Raw genomic sequence first — 19,119 nt, forward strand, 5'->3', positions numbered from 1 at the left:
ACCACAAATCACGTCAGCTATGAGGAAGTCATGAAGCATTAGTGCTGTGCTTCCTTGCTTCAGTTAGAAAGGTAAGAGCCCTAATGAGCAAAACTGTTTGGAGAAGTCCTAAATCACTTCTCTATAAATTTCTTAATCAGAGAACCCAGTCTGGTGTTTCTTCCTCACAAACACTCGGGTGGTAACATGACAACTCCTGTTTCCTTCTTCCTCTTGGCTGCCCTACTCACTATAGCTAATAGAGGTATGTGGATACGGGTGTGCCAAATGTTATTGTTTATTACAGTTTTATTCCCCAAGTTGTCTTCCTTTTTTTTAATCTCTTCTCTTTCTTCTCTCTCTCTCTCACTCGCTCTCCTTTTCTTTTGAATTCAATGGGAAATGGATTTCCAGCTGCAACTCTATTCAACTGGGATGAAATTGTAGCCCTCTCCCAAAAGATGCCCCTGTCAAATGTGAGGCAGAAGGGATCCCTTGGGTGAGGCATACAGTCTTGGAGGATTTTATCCCAATTGGATGGAAACAGAACCACAGTGGGAAAATGTGTCCTGAGGCTAATGTGTTTTGACTCTGTTTACCTATTAAAACAGAATGTTTTATTTGTTCTCTTCGCCAATTGGCCAGGCATGATACTTGGAATAGGAAGGGGGGGTACAATTCCTGATGATAAAGGTATATGTATCAAGCTGCTCTGTGGCGCAGAGGGGTAAAGCTGCAGTACTGCAGTTCGAACTCTCTGCTCACGACCTGAGTTCGATCCCAGCGGAAGCGGGGTTCAGGTAGTCGGCTCAAGGTTGACTCAGCCTTCCATCTTTCCGAGGTCGGTGAAATGAGTCCCCAGCTTGCTGGGGGGAAAGTGTAGATGACTGGGGAAGACAATGGCAAACCACCCCTTTAAAAGTGCTGTGAAAACGTCATGATGTGACATCACCCTAGAGTTGGAAATGACTGGTGCTTGCACAGGGGACTACTGTTTTATATATGTAATACATAAAGGTATATGTATGTATGTAATTCCTGAAAAACTGACTGACCCCAGCAAGGGAAGGAAAACTTTAGAGAAGGCTTTCTTCTTCTGCACAGGTCAAGCATAGTTGATCTGGTTCATGTGAGCCAGTTTGGCATAGTGGTTAAGGGCATGGACTCTTATCTGGGAGAACCAGGTTTGCTTCCCAGTCCTCCACTTGCAGCTGCTGGGATGGCCTTGGGTCAGCTATAGCTCTTGGACAGTTATCCTTGAAAAGGCAGCTTCTGTGAGAGCTCTCTCAGCCCCACCTACCTCGCTGTTGTGGGGGGAGGAAAGTAAAGGAGATTGTAAGCCACTCTGAGACTCTGAGTGAAGGGTGGGGTATAAATCCAATTCCTTCTTCTTCTTCTTTCTTCTGCTCCGGAACCTTCCCTTTGCTTTTCTCTTCTGTGCAGTGATAAGACCTGGGCTCCAAAATGTCCTACAGCAACACAAGTTCAGAGTTCCTCACCCTCAAGCCAAAGCCCCAAATTTCAGCCTCTGGAATTTAAAGCCTGGATCTTCCATTGTGACTCCAGCTTTGCAGAATGGGTTCTCAGAGGATATTAGCAGGCCCCTTCCTTGGAGATCTTCAGGAGTTCTACCTGGCTTTGAGGGAGCCTGAATTGACAGGCATCTTTTGAGGGATGGAGGGGAGAGATCTGGAGTTTGGTGGGATTTAAAACTGAAACTGGCTTTAACTATAATTGCAAGCAGCCTTGAACCACGAGGAGAGGTGAAATATAAAAGCTTAGACAGACAAACTATCTGGGCTGCATCAACAGAAGTATAGTGTCAAAATCACGTGAAGTTGTGTTCAGTTTTGGGCACCACATTTTAAGAAGGATATAGACAAGCTGGAATGAGTCCAAAGGAGGGCGATGAAGATGGTGTGGGGTCTGGAGACCAAGTCCAATGAAGAAAGGCTGAAGGAGCTGGGCATGTTTAGCCTGGAGAGGAGGCGGCTGAGAGGTGATAGGAGCACCATCTTCAAGTACTTGAAGGGCTGTCATATAGAGGATGGTGTGGAATTGTTTTCTGTGGTCCCAGAAAGTAGGACCAGAACCACTGCATTGAAATTAAATCAAAAGAGTTTCCGGCTCAACATTAGTAAGAACTTCCTGACCATTAGAGCAGTTCCTCAGTGGAACAGACTTCCTCGGGAGGTGGTGGGCTCTCCTTCCTTGGAGCTTTTTAAACGGAAGCTGGATGGCCGTCTGACAGCAATGAAGATCCTGTGAAATTAGGGGGAGGTATTTGTGCGTTTCCTGCATTGTGCAGGGGGTTAGGCTAGATGACCCTGGAAGTCCTTTCCAACTCTATGATTCTAAACAAAACCCTCCTCAAGTAGCCTGAGAGCTCAGCATGATATTGTCTTAAGTGTGAAGGAAGGTAGGGGCTCCCTAATTGATTATTCCCATTGTCACAAAGACCCCTAGCTTGTTTCCTGCACTAGGAAGCATGGTTCCATACCAGTTAACAAGATTATTTCTGCATACTCTGGGGGAGTTCTTCGGGTTTACAGTAAAATATAGCTTCAAGGAGAAGACCAGCTGTCTGCCTCTCTCAGTGCAGAACTCATGCATTCACACTGGTAATCAGGGGTCAATTTTTTAAGAAAAAGAGGTGCTGGAGCTCATTAGCACAATGCATTCACACGACATATTTGCATATGCCACACACCTCTGACGTCACCAGAAGGGGTGCTAAATCATATCAGTTCAACATCTACCTTAAAATGCTTCCTGAATTAGAATAGTCATAATAAAACCTTACTCCCATCATACCTTTTTAAATTACTTTCTCCTATGTGGCCACAGTGGCATGAGGAAGATTTCCATCTGTCTGCTTTATATGTTATATGTTGGTTATTTCCCCATTTATTTTTTTTGTGGGGGAAGCTATTAGAAAGTTTGTCAGAGTTTGAAGTCCCTGTGAATTTAGGAGGAGGTATTTGTGAGTTTCCTGCATTGTGCAGGGGATTGGACTAGATGACCCTGAAGGTCCCTTCCAACTCTATGATTCTATGAAATCTTAAAGTTCAGCAAAATTCTCACAATGGAACCCAGAAGCAATTTTTTAAATGGGAGGGGGGGGGGGAGAAAGAAAGCACAATAAAATGTAGAGGTTCTGAAGTTCTGCTCCTGTGAGCTCCTGCTCAAAATGAAGCCTGCTGGTAATGAATGAAGAAATTTAAATTGGTAACAGTGAGAAAAGGGCAGGGAAGCTGGCTTTTGGGGGACTGTCAGTTGCAAATCCAAAGGACAGCTGGATTAAAAAACAGGCATCTGTGAAAGGACGGGTTGATGCATGAACCATAGGCTAATTGCTGGTCAAGGAGGACAAACCATAAGAACATAAGAGCAGCCATGTTGGATCAGGCCAATGGCCAATCCAGTCCAACACTCTGTGTCACACAGTGGCCAAAAAAACAGACACCATCAGGAGGTCCACCAGTGGAGCCAGGACACTAGAAGCCCTCCCACTATTGCCCTCAAGCATCAAGAATCACTGCCCCAGACAGAGAGTTCCATCAATACCTTGTGGCTAATAGCACCTAACAGGGGATACCAGCAAGCCAATATGGTGGACAGCAGGAACAATAAGAAATGAGGTATAATCAAAGAGGAGATGGAGAGGAGGGCTGGAATCTGTAGATAAATTCCGCTAGTGATGTTTTTTCTCCAGTGGAAAGAGAGTTCCTCATTTTTGAATTGACCTTTGAGCTCAAAAAGGACTACCTAGCTCTTTTAACCTAGTGGCAAACCAACATTTTTGAAATAACCCAAAGACCCTGTGTCCGTGTGCAAAGGGCTAACTCTCAAAAAGAGGCTGCCCGCAGTGTCTCTGCACGACCTACAGCTCTGACCTTGCCTCCATTCGATGAGTGAGTTCTTGCACCCAGCAGTCCTTTCCTACTCCTGCCATGGCAGTTCTTCTCTCAGGGCGTTTTCACACCTACCTTAAGCCGGAGCGACGTCCCTCTTCACCGCGCAGCGTCTGCATGGTTTTCGCACTAATTGCTGCAGAGCACCTGGAAGAGCCGCAAAGTCCCGCGGCTTTTGCGGCGCAAATGTAAACCGGTTTTTGGCGGTGTACATTTGCGCCGCAAAAGCTGCGGGACTTTGCGGCTCTTCCAGGTGCTCCGCAGCAATTAGCGCGAAAACCGTGCAGACGCTGTGCGGTGAAGAGGGACGTCGCTCCGGCTTAAGCTAAGTGCGAAAATGCCCTCAGACTCATGAAATGCCAGCGTGTTCTGGTCTTTTTAAAAACAATAATCATGACTGCAACATGGATGGATAAATTTCACAAGGGATTGGATTTATCCATGCTTTCCTTCTCATTCTCTTTATTCTTTTAGGGTCATCTATTGAATGTCAGACATGTTCTGCTATACATAGCAACTGTACCGGCTCCGTAAAGGTCTGTGACCCTGAGTTTGATGCCTGCAGCTCTGTCATGGTTGAAACAAACACATGTAAGTAATCGGGATCACAAGGTGACATCTTCCATTGAGCTCAGCAGTCAAATTCTAAGAAGCAGGATTGCCAAGTCCAGTTCAAGAAATATCTGGGGACTTTGGGGGTGGAGCCAGGAGATTTTGGGGGTGGAGCCAGGAGATTTTGGGGGTGGAGCCAGGAGCAAGGGAGCAACAAGCATGATTGAACTTCAAAGGGAGTTCTGGCCATCACATTTAAAGGGACCGTGTTCTTTTCAAATGCCTTCCCTCCATTGGAAATAATGAAGAATAGGGACACTTCCTTTTGAGGTTCATAAAACCCTCATCCAATCCTTTTAAAACCTGGCGGGTATTTTGGGGAGAGGCACTGGATGTTATGCTGCAAATTTGGTGCCTCTACCAAATTAAATTAAACAAACATAAACATACCTCAAGAAACAGCCCCCCCCCTGCAGAGCCCCATATACCTGGGGATCAATTTTACATTCTAGCTTATGGGAATCAGTCTCCCTAGGGAATAATGGAGTGCCCTGCAGATTGATTGGTCCAGGGGGTCCAATTCTATTAGCCTCAAAAGAAGGTGGCTCTATCCTTCGTTGTTTCCAATGGACAGAAGGCATTTAAAAGGTGTGCGGTCCCTTTAAATGTGATGGCCAGAACTCCCTTTTGAGTTCAATCCTGCTTGTCACAACCTTATTCCTGGCTCCACCCCCAATGCCTCCTGGCTCTACCTCCAAAGTCCCCAAATATTTCTTGAATTGGACCTGGCAACCCCACCAAAGGGTGATTAACATGTGGAATTCGCTGCCACAGGAGGTGGTGGCGGCTACAAGCATAGACAGCTTCAAGAGGGGGTTAGATAAAAATATGTGTTCTTATGAAATGGCTATGGACCATGGAGGAGACATTTTGGACCTAAATGTGGAAACTCTCTGAGAATGTGCAAAGTACACTTCTTTTTGGGAATAAGAGTAGTGTCAGGAAATCTGGGGTTCAGCTGTCAGCCCTGGAGCAAAACATGCATGCTCTGTTGCAATTGGGCTTTACCAAAGAAGTATTTTCACATTTCTTCTTGCCTTTCTTGCTGCAACGGGGACTCAAGGTGACTTACAAAACCAGTCAAAACTAAAAGCAAAAAGTAAAATCGTTTCACAACTTCTAAAACATTAACAAGAACCCCTCTGATATTACACACACACGGACTATGGTGCAATGCAGGGCTTTTTTTAGTAGAAAAAGCCCAGCAGGAGCTCATCTGCATATTAGTCCACGCCCCCTGACATCACCAGAGTTTCACACAGGGCTTTTTTTTGTAGAAAAAGACCAGTAGGAACTCATTTGCATATTAGGTCATACCCCCTGAAGCCAAGCCGGCTGGAACTCCGTTCCTGTGCATTCCTGCTTTTTTTTTTTTTAAAAGGCCCTGGTGCAATATGATGTGAAAGACTTGCCTTGTGAAAGACCTGCCATTCATCATGATATGGATACAATCATTGAAATGTGATAGACTTAGGTGGAAAGGGGCAGGATTTGGGGTAGCATTTCTCAGTTCCTGCGTATTAGGAAGCTCCTTAGGTATGAAGATTTTTGCAAACCAAAAAAAATCCCAATGCAACATTTTCAAATTCAAAATGTTGCATTTGCATTCCAATGTAAAGTTTTTCCTCAAACATGCTGATTGTGTCAATTGGCACCCCCTGAATTCGTTTGGCCTCAAATAAGGTGGCAAATCCAACTGAGAATCATATGTGAATTTTTAGCAAGGCAGCCCCACGGTTATGAATCAAACTCCTCCAGGAGCTGTGCCTGGTCCCTTCACTTTCAATTTCTAGGAAGAAGTTAATCAAGCAATCAAACCTTCAATGGCATACTAATACAATAAAACAGGAGTAAACAGTCCAAAAACTAGACGCCTAAAAATATAAAAGAAGATCGCCACCAACCAGAACCCGTGGAAATTAAAAAGGCAAAGCAGGAGGGCAGAATAAATCTATATATCATATTCTCCAGCCTAGGGGTGTCAAACATACAGCCTGGGGGCCAAATCAGGCCCCTGGAGGGCTCTTATCAGGCCCCTGAGTAACTGGCTGCCATATGTTTCCTTTTCCCTCTCTCTTGCTTCCTTCTGCATCCCAGCTTGCTTTGCCAGGCTTGCTCAATCGCACAGGAGCTACAGAGCAAAGCCTCTATTTTCCCCATTGGCTGAGGCTCCTCCTTTGGGGAGGAAGGGGGGAGGGATAGCTTGCTTTGCCAGGCTCTCTCAGTCGCACAGCAGAGCTACTGAGCCAAGCCTCCCTCCCTTCTATTAGGCAAGGCTCCTTCCCTTCCTGGTCCCCTGGGGAAGGAAGGAAAGAGCCAGAGCTTCCTTTGCCCAGTTCCCTGGATCCTATGGGAATAATACAACAAAAGCACTTTTAAGACCGAGTGCTAATTTTTAAGCCTGTTTTAAGTTTATATATATAATTGTGTTTGTCTGTGTCCTTTATAAAGTTTATATCTCAGCTACCTAATCTTAAATAGGTACACACATGGCCTGGCCCGACATGGCCCCTGGCCCAACAAGGCCTCATTTATGTCAGATCCGGCCCTCATAACCAATGAAGATAGATGAAGAAGATGATGAAGAAGAAGATATTGGATTTATATCCCGCCCTCCACTCCGAAGAGTCTCAGAGCGGCTCACAATCTCCTTTACCTTCCTCCCCCACAACAGACACCCTGTGAGGTGGGTGGGGCTGGAGAGGGCTCTCACAGCAGCTGCCCTTTCAAGGACAACCTCTGCCAGAGCTATGGCTGACCCAAGGCCATTCCAGCTGGTGCAAGTGGAGGAGTGCGGAATCAAACCCGGTTCTCCCAGATAAGAGTCTGCACACTTAACCACTACACCAAACTGGCTCTCCATGAGTTTGAAACCCCTGCTCTAGCCCTTAACTTCCATACACATGACAGAAACGCAGCCACGGATGCAGTAATTTTGGGGGACTTCTCAGATAACAAAAAGACTAAATCCTTATTGGTCATAGGTTTGCAGGAGGGAGAAGAGGGCAAATCAAGCTGCAGCGCAGAGAAGAATAATGAGAGCAGTGGGAAAAAAAATATGTTGCACAGAATCAGGTTCATTAAAGAGGCAGGCGCAAACTCTTAGGAAGACATTACTAGTGATCCTACATTGTGATTCTAATTGTTAAAAATGTGCTTTATGTGTTGTGTTTTATGTGCTTTATCTACATTGTAAGTTGTCTTGAGCTCCCTAATGCATAAAGGTAGCTAAGAAATGTTTCAACCAATTTAAATAATAAAACAAATTAAACAGATACTGTCATTACCTGAAGAATGTTGAACATTAATAGAGAGAACAGCAGAATTTTATTTTTTGGGGGAGCAAGTCTGTATTGCTTCTAGCGGGCTCTTTGCCAAAGCTAGATCTTTTGGAAACAAATTCCCGTTTCATCCCAATGTACAGCTACAAAGACACTAAAAGTCATCAGGAAAAAATGCACAACTCAAAATCAGTGCACTCCCGGTGCCATATTGATGGATCTTGAAATAGGATATCAGGAGGCAGGGAACAGCATCTGCTGTACAATGGATCACTGCAACACAGCTTCTCTCACAGGTATGTTCCCTGAATGTATATGAAACACTCGTGCTGGGTAGAGTGTTGATCCACTGAGACTACTGTTGCCTAGTCTGCTTGGGAGGAGTTCCCTGAGGTGTTTCCCAGCCCTGATACTAGAAATCACTTTCAGTGGAGACGCAAGGATTTCAAACTTGGACCGTTATAGATGTTTAAAATTTGACTACTACCTTGTGGGCCCTTCACAGTAGGGTCGCCAGCCTCCAGATGGGGCTTAGAGTTCTCTGCTTTTACAACTGATCTCCAGCTGGAAGAGATCAGCTCCCCTGGAGAAAATGGCTGCTTGGAAGCGTGGACTCTATGGCATTGCACCATGCTGAGGCCCCGCCCCTTCCTGAAACGCTACCTTCTCCCAGATCTACCCCCAGAGTCCCCAGGTATTTTCTGACACAGACTTCACAACCTTGTTTCCCAGGCCTGATTCTATCAGAGTCTTAACAACGATCCCTCCCCCAGATAGGGTTACCAAGTCCATTTCAAGAAATATCTGGGGGCTTTGGCAGTGGAGCCAGGAGACTTTGGGGGTGGAGCCAGGAGACTTTGGGGGTGAAGCCAGGAGCAAGGGTATGACAAACATAATTGAACTCAAAAGGGAGTTCTGGCCATCACATTTAAAGGGGCCACACAGCTTTTAAACATTTTCCATCCATTGGAAATAATGAAGGATAGGGGCACCTTCTTTTGGGGCTCATAGAATTAGATTCCCTGGTCTAATCTTTTTTAAACTTGGGGGGGGGGGAATTTGGGGGAGAGGCACGGGATGCTTTACTGATGATTTGGTGCCTCTACCTCAAAACACAGCCTCCTCAGAGCCCCAGATACCCATGGATCAAGTCTCCATTATTTTCTATGGGAAATAGGGAATCATAGAGTTCCCAGCAGACATTTCCCTCCCCTCCCCCCACTTTCTGATGACCCTGAAATGGAAGGGTCCTACGAAATGGAAGGGTCTCATGACTAACAATCAGGGCTTTTTATTGTTGCAGGAACTCCTTTGCCTATTAGGCCACCCCCCCTGATATAGCTAAATCTCCAAGAGCTTACCGTAGGACCTGTACTAAGAGCCCTGTAAGCTCCAGGAGGATTGGCTACATCACATTGGGTCAACCAGATCAGGGATGGCCAATTAACACAGAAACAAAATATTTACAGAGTCACAGAACATGGACTGTAGATTGCTTGCTGTTCCAAAATGCCTGCTAGAATGCTACCTGGAAATCACACTTTCACCATCAACCAGCCATGCGCTGTGGAAGCGCTGACGAGGCTATTTTTGTAGCAGGAACTCATTTGCATATTAGGCTACACCACCACCCCCTCCTCCTCTCCTCCCCTTCTTCTTTTTCTTCCTCCTCCTCCTCCTCCTCTAATTCAAACAGCATAAGATGACTTGTCTATGAGCTGAGGGGGAAAAATTTCCCCAGTAGGGTAACTTTTTATGCGTGTACAAAACAAACAAACAAACACTTCTCAGAAATAAGGACATGACGAAAACCCAAGTGGATTAGACCAGTGTTCCTTCTGGTCTGGCCCCCAGACAACGCACACGTTGTTTCCTTGCACTGGGTTTCAGAGGGTTACTACCTCTTCACAAGTTCTTGGGAATGTTCCATGTTAGTTGATCTCAAATCCAACATAAAAAACAAGAGTGGGGTGTGAAAACCTGGCCCTTGCTTTACACGCCAGTTCCTTGTCTTGCTCATGAAACTGTCAAAACTGATTCCTGGCTTTTCTGTTCTCAGTACCAACCAGGAACAAAACCCTAAATGGGCTATGGTGCCCTTTCTGTTATGCTGAAGAATATGAGACGTGCAAAGAAGAAATCATCAGTTGCAGAGGATTGGAGAATCAGTGTTTCACCAGGGAAGCTGGAGGACAAAGGGGTAATTTTTTTTTTTAAATGATGACGATATCCAGTATTAGGGTTGCCAAGTCCTATTCAAGAAATATCCAGGGACTTTGGGGGTGGAGCCAGGAGCAAGGTTGTGACAAGCATAATTCAACTCCAAAGGGAGTTCTGGCCATCACATTTAAAGGGACTACACACCTTTTATATGCCTTCCCTCCATTGGAAATAATGAAGGATAGGGGCACCTTCTTCGAGGGTCCAATTCTTTTGAAACCTGGAGGGTATTTGGGGGAAAGGCACTGGATGCTGTGCTACAAATTTGGTGCCTCTATATATAAAAAAAACAGCCTTCCCCCCAAGATACCTGTGGATCAATTCTTCATTATACCCTATGAGAATCGGTCTCCATAGGGAATAACTGAGTGCCCAGCAGACATTTCCCGTCTCTCCCCTCCCCCCCTGCTTTCTGATTACCCTGAAGCGGGGGGAGGGCCTCCAAACCGGGGGACCTCCTGCCCCCATCTGGGGATTGGCAACCCTATCAAGTATTGATGTGCCATGTGAAAAAAAAATATCTGATAGGAAAGCTTACAATGTAAAGTTACATACAGTATGCAGGGCTCATTTTGTAGCAGGAATTCCTTTGCATATTAGGCCACACCCCGCCCCCCCCCCCCAATGAGGCCAGCCTTTAAGAACAGTATGCCCTGTAAGCTCTTGGAGGATTGGCTACATCAGGGGGTGTGGTCTAATATGCAAAGGAGCTCCTGCTACAAAATGAGCCCTACGATATGTGGGAGGAACTGTCATAATTCTGCATACCACTAATTTGGAGCAGCTCAGAGTTGTGGGCATGTTTCTTCCTTGTCTATTTTATTTTTTACCACAATATTTAGAGAAGAAGAAGAAGATACTGGATTTATATCCCATCCTATACTCTGAATCTCAGAGTCTCAGAGCAGTCACAATCTCCTTTACCTCCCCGCCCCCACCACAACAGACACTCTGTGAGGTAGGTGGGGCTGAGAGGACTCTCCCAGAAGCTGCCTCTTCAAGAACAACTCCTGTAAAAGCTATGGCTGACCCAAGGCCATTCCAGCAGGTGCAAGTGGAGGAGTGGAGAATCAAACCCGGTTCTCCCAGATAAGAGTCTGCACATTTAACCACAACACCAAACTGGCTCGCACACAAAACTGGCTCTCACACCAAACCAAGAGGTGAGCTAGGCTGAGAGACCAGGTAATCCTAGTTTGTTCTGAAACCAAATCATCCATATTTCACACATTTCAGGGCTAATATTGGCCACAAATTAAGAAATAAAGCTAAAAAGGTCAGACGATGAGTCTGCTTGTGTGACTCTGGGTGAGCAGTGAGAAAAGATTGCTGGGTATAAGAAAGAGGATCAGTACACAGAGGGAAGGTGGCGGAAGGAAGAGAGACGATTAAGGGAATTAGAGTGGTAGGCTGAGGAGAAAAAAGTTGGGGGAAAAGGACAGGAGAAGAGATAGTACCCTCAGGTGATTCATCTCAGGGGGCTAGGGGTTACAGCTGGGGTTAGGGTTAGCCATAGAGGGTGCTATCACACTGAGAAATTGATGCAATATTATCTTGGCTTCAAAAAAGCCACTTGAGTTTGGTCTGTTTCAGAAGGATCAGACGATGGCCATTGAAGCCGCAGGATCTCAGTGGTGGTCTGTCGCCTATTCAGACAGCTAGCCCACCTCAAGCACCGAACCCACTGTGGACAAGGGTTGTGGGGTTATTTTTAAGTCCCCCGGTGTGTGTGCTCAAGCAGAGAAGCGCATAAGCACTCCTCAGAGCAGGGTTAAGGGGGAAAAAAACCTCTGGATGTGTTGGAAACGGCTTGGCACGATCACACTGCTCTTCCACTTATGAGTTGAGCCTGGGCATTCATATGGCCAGCCGATATGCGACCTAAATGCGATTCGGGGGGAACTACTGTGAAGATCCAGGTGGCTTTTTAAATCTGGATAGGAGGTGTTAGGAGATGGGGTGAGAATGGGTGCGGCTTGGAGGGCAGATGTTCTCATGTGATCTTGCACATTTCACCCAAGTGGGAGTCAGGGCTAGGTCGGGCCAAGTCTCTTTAATTTAATTTAATTTTTTTCAATTTATGCCGTACCTTATCCCACAAGTGGGCTCAGGGCGGCTTACAACATTAGAACAATATTAAAATGAATCATCTAAAAAAAAACCCCATCATAACCACAGATATGTTGATCAGAGCAGTAATCCTACAGCAAACCACCCAGCATCATGTAGACTGGAAGCTTTCAACAGAGTTTGAGCATCTTGGTGGTAGGGTGCCAGGGGAGCTATGACTTCATAGGACGCCTGCAGGATCAAGTAAAAGCCTGATGGAAGAGCTCTGTCATACAGGCCCTACGGAACTTCAACAGGTCCCACAGGGCCCAGATCTCCAGCGAAAGCACCCAGGCACCCAAATAAATATTTCCTCTGCTCTTTATTCATATTCAGAAGAAGATATTCAGTTGGCTGGTACTTTTCCCCAGTGGCACCTTTCCCACATTCCCAATGAAGCTCTGAAGAAAGGGTACCTACTAGAGAAGCAGATGAAGCAGCTCAGGGTGATTTCAGACCGTCAGCATGAAGCCACCTCAAAGAGAGCTGGCCAAAAAAGGAGCAAACTGGAAGCTTCCCCAGAACAGGGACAGGTTGCGTTGTTAGCAAAATTGCTGGAGTCTACTCTTTTGATGGGGGAATTAGCAAGTAGACCAGAGGTAGAGCTAAGGAAGGATCTTTGTTCAATTTACGGAAGTGCAGTCAGGGCCAATGCGTGGGAGTAGGCAAAGTAAGCAGTTGCCTAGGGTGCCATCTGGCTTAGGGGGAACCACTGGGCACCCCCTCCCCGACGCATGACTCCGGCTCCTGACCACTGACACCTTGTCTTCTCCCATCCCCTAGCTGCCCTCAACAAAGCCAAGCCACCCCCCCCCCTCTTCCCAATGTGCGTCTTTGGCCTCCCACCTCATCCTATCCTGCCCCCCTCTTTCCTGGTGTGACCAGCAAGCACTTATTCTCACATTTTTTTATAACATATCACATTTTTTTGTTAAAAAAAATTAAAAATCAGTAAATTAAAAATGTGAAAAGTTTCCAGTACGGCGCTCTTCATTTTCCCTATATTTTTAAATAACGGGGAGGGGGGGCGCTAGTGGGTGATTCACCTAGAGTGCCAGAAAGCCTAGCACCGGCCCTGGGGGCAGTTTCAGAAAGAAGACTCCAAAATAAATATATTTTAAAATGTTTACTAGAAAACATGCATAAGGTACAATCACACACACACAAACAATACAATTCAAGCAAACAAGAACTAAGAAAAATAGGGGTGAAAGACAGGGGCTTTTAGGTTTGTTATAGAGGTGATACTACCTGGTCCATGGATCCTTGAAGCAGAAGACATGAAGGTGGGAAGTGACCCAAACAGAGTTTGGGGGCGCAAGTCTGTGGTAGGGTAAGACAAGACACACTGAACTGGCAGACCTCATGGCCTTATATCACCAAATTTGTGTCTCCAGGCTATGGTATCACATGACTCATGACCTGGAGGTCATATGACTTATAACGCTGCATGACACCAGTACATGTGACTCCTGATGTCACCAAAAGGGGTGGAAAGGGGGAGGCTCCCAGAGGGTTGATAGGATTAATGAGTCAGGATGGGCTTACCTAAGGTAAACTACCTTAAACAAAGGAAAGAACTGGTCAATTTAGAGCCACATTGTAATCTACCGTAACACCATAGCTAACACGATGGGGCTGTCCTGCATGATGGGATGAAGACCTCAGCAACAGTTGCCTCCTTGGGCTTCTTCTTTGTGTCCAGTGATCTTCTCAACGGCTGACAGGAACGATCCTTTGTTACGTGCAGGTGTGGTAGCGAGCTCTTTTGTCCAACTGCCGTCTTCTCCGTTTGCATCTGCCTTGACACATTTGCATCAGGAACGGGCAGGAGACCTCCTTAGTTCGACTGGATTGCTTGCTGCTTGGCCCCACACAGAGTCAAATGTCCACATGGAAGCTGGCACAAATGCTTCAATCAAACAGGATTCAAGCTGGCCAAATGCTTAAGATCAAACAGGATTCACTGCCTATAGACAGTAGGCATGTGGGTATTTGTTATTAATGTCCGTATTGGGTTAGTTCTTATACCCAATGGTTTCTGCTTATCGCTGAATGTCCATAGAAGCAGTTGGCCTGGGTTCAAACAATATAAGTTCATACTGAAAGTTCCTGTATCTGACACTAGGCCTGAGTAAACGGTCCATAAATGGTGGTGGTGGGGGGGAAAGGGGGTCCAGAGAGTCTGGCGCCAGGGCCAGGGTGAACATAGTCTAACATTAAAGATGGAAGAGGGGGCTCATGCTTACAGTGTGTGCCCCAGAGAAGATTCTGGAGAGCTCACGCAACTCCTGGCTGCTCCCCAGGTGCTTCCCGGCCATCCAGATAGCCAGGAAATGCCTCAAAGCCACCTCGGAATTTAGGCACCACTTTGTAAGTGGTGCCTTTCTGAGGCGGCTTCAATCCGGCCCAGGTGGGCTGTGGTCGGGATGGGGACAGGAGGCAGACGTGTGCATGTGGATGTGCTTCTTTGGTTTGCCTGCCTCCTGTCCCTGGGGCGGCTTAAATTGCCCATCTGTTATTACCCTCAGAATGCTCGGGAAGCTGGTCAAAAGACAGGAAGACTAATGAAATTAAACCAAGCAGGAAGTGGGCTGAAAGGAAGGAGGCAATAACGGGTAGCAGTGCTGTGATGCTGATTCCAATGAGGAAGATCTTGTCCTTTCTTAAACCCTGTTGGTGTTGTGCTTCGAATGCACAAGGTGGGTTGAAGCCAGTTTGGTGTAGTGGTTAAGTGCGGGGACCCTTATCTGGGAGAACCGGGTTTGATTCCCCACTCCTCCATGTACACCTGCTGATGTGATCTTGGGTCAGCCACAAATTCTCTCGAAGCTGTTCCACTCAAGAGCAGTTCTGGGAGAGCTCTCTCAGCCCCACCTGCCTCACAGGATGTCTGTTGCGGGGAGGGGAAGGGAAAGGAGATTTGTAAACTGCTCTGAGACTCCTTTGGCTAGCGATGGGTGGGGTATAAATCCAATCTCCTTCTCCTCCTCCTCCTCCTCTTCTTCTTCTTCTTCTTCTTCTTCATCAGGGCTTTTTTTTTTTAAGCAGGAACGCACAGGAACACAGTTCTGGCTGGCTTGGTATCAGAGGGTGTGGCCTAATATACAATACATTCCTGCTTGGCTTTTTCTACAGAAAAGCCCTATGTGAAACAATGGTGACATCAGGTGGTGTGTTGCAGTATGCAAACGAGGTCCTGCTGGGCCTTTTCTATCAAAAAACCCCTGATGATGATGATGATTATTATTATTATTATTATGCTGATCCTCTGATTTCTCTCTCTGGGCTTCACAGTGACCACAAAAAACTCTGTTACAACCATCTCATACCAGGTCACCCAAAAAGGCTGTGCCACTAAACCATTCTGTGCAGAACAAGGACTCCTCCTTTCACGGAACCAGATCGTATACGGTGCTCAGGAAATACAGTGCAGAGCAGCCTCTCATGAAGCAAGACCAGCTGACTCGGGAGGGCAAAAGACAGTGGACTTTGGAGCACGAAGAGTGTTCAAATCACCCTGGCTCTGCCTCCAAGCCTTTGCTCGATTTTTAATGATAACATCTTTCTATCAATGTCTTTTTTAGACCACAGCATGTCACTCTCCTCTTGACTCCTGATCCCACCATTCATGTTTCACCCTCTTCCACTGAGAGCCAGTTAGGTGTAGAGATTAAGAGGACGGACTCTAATCTGGAAAACTGGGTTTGATTCCCTGCTCCTTCATACACAGCTGCTGGTGTGACCTATGGTCAATCACTGTTCTCTCAAGAGCAGTTCTAGAAGAAGAAGATGACATTGGATATATATTCTGCCCTCCACCCTGAATCTCAGAGTCTCAGAGTGGCTCACAATCTCTTTTATCTGCCTCCCCCACAACAGACAGTCTGTGTGGTAGGTGGAGCTGAGAGGGCTCTCACAGCAGCTGCCCTTTCAAGGACAACCTCTGCCAGAGTTGTGGCTGCTGGCCATTCCAACAGGTGCAAATGGAGGAGTGGGGAATCAAACCCAGTTCTCCCAGATAAGAGTCCACGCACTTAACCACTACACCAATACACTAAGAGCTCTTTCAGCCCCCACCTACCTTACAAAGTGTATCTGTTGTGGGGAGGGGAAGGGGAAGGAGATTGTAAGCCTCTCTGAGACAGTGAAGGATGGGATATAAATCCGGTCTCCTTCTCCTCCTCCTCCTTTTTTCCCTGTTTATTTCGCTTGGTTTTGCTTTGGGTCTCCTCTTTCCTTCTGGAGGTCTGCTGAAGTCTGAACCTGTGGATATCCAGCCACATGAGAGCATTTTAACACCACACATGCTTTTAAATATTCCCAATATACATAATGGGGATCAGGGCTTTTTTTGTAGCAGGAACTCCTTTGCATATTAGGCCACATGCCCCTGATGTAGCCAATCCTCCTGGAGCTTAAAGTAGGCCCTGTACTAAGAGCTTTTTAAGCTCTTAGAGGATTGGCTACATCAGGGGTAGGGTTGCCAAGTCCAATTCATGAACTATCTGGGGACTTTTGGGGGTGGAGCCAGGAGACTTTGGGGGGGGGAGCCAGGAGACATTGGGGGCGGAGCCAGGAACAAGGGTGTGACAAGCATAATTGAACTCCAAAAGGAGTCCTGGCCGTCACATTTCAAGGGACCGCACACCTTTTAAATGCCTTCCTTCCATAGGAAATAATGAAGGATAGGGGCACCTTCTTTGGGGGCTCATAGAATTGGACCCCCTGGTCCAATCTTTTTGAAACTTAGGGAGTATATTGGGGAGAGCCACTGGATGCTATACTGAAAGTCTGGTGCCTCTACCTCAAAAAACAGGGGCCCCCAGATACCTGCAGATCAATTCTCCATTATTTTCTATGGAAATAAGCCTCCATAGGGAATACTAGAGTTCCCAGCAGACATTTCCCTCCCCCCCCTTTCTGATTACCCTGAAGCGGGGGGAGGGCCTCCAAACCGGGGGATCCCCTGCCCCCACCTGGGGATTGGCAACCCTAATCAGGGGGTGTGGCCTATTCCTGCTACAAAGAAAGCCCTTATGGGGAGGCAAAATTCATGCTGGCCAGACCATCCATTTGCTTGGGAAATAGCTCCTATATTTTCCTATATAATACTTTCCCCTTCTGTATTACTGTTATACTATCAGTTTCCCAAAAGTTAATACTGAGTATGCAGACATGGCAAAAAATACGCAGTATTGAGTATCCAGCCATGGTGAAACTCAGAATGCAGCATGAATAAAAATATATTCATAAAATATATTATTATTAAAAACAGACACTTGAAATGCACAATGTTGAATATAAATGTATCCCGACAGAAATAATTTTATGGTAATTTATATATGCTGTCACAAAACCTTTTAATGCAATGAAAGGGGCATTGGGGAGAAATCTTTTCTATTTCTTGTTATATATGGAAACTTTTTGCTGTATATAACTACAATATGTTACAAGAAGCCCACTTGAAATCCACCAGAGAAAGGGCCTTCTCCGTTATGGCCCCTACATGGTGGAATCAGCTGCCGGAGGAGGTGAGGGCCCTGCGGGACCTTGTCCAGTTCTGCAGGGCCTGTAAGACGACCCTCTTCCGGCTAGCCTACACCTAGCTAAGATGAGAACTCAGTATAGCTTGGCCAGACGTCTGTTCGATATGTAATTGGAATGTTTACTGGTTTTTAATGTTTCAACTGTTTTAAATGTTTAATTGTTTATATATTCTAAATTGTTTAATTTTTATTTTTGACCAATTTCTGGAAGCCGCCCTGAGCCACCTGTGGGAAGGGCGGGATATAAATCATGAATAAATAAAAATAAAATAAAATAAATGTAATAGCTTTCTCTTTTCTGTGTTTTATTTTTAATATCTGTTCTCGAAAAATAAAGAAAAAATATATAATGTACAAATAGCTCATTTCCCATTTTTGGTCTGGCAATAATCGCGCAGCACAGATAACAGCAGACCAATTCAGGGGAGGGAGGGAGCATTTGGAAATACAATATGTTGACATTCTCATGTCAAAATCAGGATGTCCTGTTCAACTTTGGAAACTCCTGAGCAAAATCTTCATACTAGTATCTAAAACTCATAGCCTTAAGCATCGTCTTCCTTTCAGCTTTGGAATGTTGTGTTTCTAAGTGCTCCCTCCTTTCCCTTATCCATAAAAATGTTCAAGGTCAAAGTTTCAAGATCAAAGAAGTTTCAAGGTCAAACCTTCCTATACCATGACTGACATATGTATACTCTTCATTAGTTAACACACTTGTATAGGGTTGCCAATCCCCAGGTGGAGGCAGAGGATCCCCAGATTTGGAGCCTCCCACCCGCTTCAGAGTCATCAGAAAGGGAGGGGGAAATGTCTGCTGGGCACTCCATTAATCCCGATGGAGATCCATTCAAGCAGAATTGATCCGCGGGTATCTGGCGCTTGGGATCCCCCTGTTTTTTGAGGTAGAGGCACCAGATTTTAGCATAGCATCTGGTACCTCGCCTCAAAACACCCTCCAAGTTTCAAAAAGATTGGACCAGGGGATCCAATTGTATGAGCCCCCAAAGAAGGTGCCCCTATCCTTCATTATTTTCAGTAGAGGGAAGGCATTTAAAAGGTGTGCGGTCCCTTTAAATGCGATGGCCAGAACTCCCTTTGGAGTTCAATTATGCTTGTCACACCCTGGTTCCTGGCTCCGCCCCGATGTCTCCTGGCTCCACCCCAAAGTCTCCTGGCTCCACCCCCAAAGTCTTCAGATATTTCTTGAATTGGACTTGGAAACCCTACACCTGTAAGAGCCCTTCAAGCTTGCTGCTAACAGTTCCGGTGGCATCTGTCAGAGTCCAAAAACTCATGCTTTGTGAGAACTGTATTAGTTTAAAATGTTCAACTTGATTTTTCTTAATATTGTTTATAAACAGCAATGTTTTGCCAAGCGGGGGGCGGGGAAGACAACCTTCATTCATCCGCAAAGGAATATTAATTTGTCCCAGATAAGAGTCCACGCACTTAAGC

General features: G+C 45.9%; 2 protein-coding genes across 2 annotated transcripts in view; both read left to right on the forward strand.

The window, feature by feature from the left end:
- LOC132586072 (interferon-inducible GTPase 5-like) overlaps positions 1–19,119 on the forward strand; it is a 410,404-nt gene that overhangs the window by 389,318 nt on the left and 1,967 nt on the right. The window lies entirely within an intron of this gene.
- LOC132585846 (phospholipase A2 inhibitor and Ly6/PLAUR domain-containing protein-like) lies at positions 187–15,702 on the forward strand. The gene is made up of 5 exons (XM_060257722.1): positions 187–244; positions 4,368–4,484; positions 7,930–8,082; positions 9,846–9,986; positions 15,413–15,702. The coding sequence occupies exons 1-5, from the start codon at positions 187–189 to the stop codon at positions 15,700–15,702; spliced, it is 759 nt and encodes a 252-aa protein (XP_060113705.1).

This window comes from Heteronotia binoei, chromosome 17 (genome assembly GCF_032191835.1).
Source record: "Heteronotia binoei isolate CCM8104 ecotype False Entrance Well chromosome 17, APGP_CSIRO_Hbin_v1, whole genome shotgun sequence".
NCBI classification, from domain to species: Eukaryota; Metazoa; Chordata; class Lepidosauria; order Squamata; family Gekkonidae; genus Heteronotia; species Heteronotia binoei.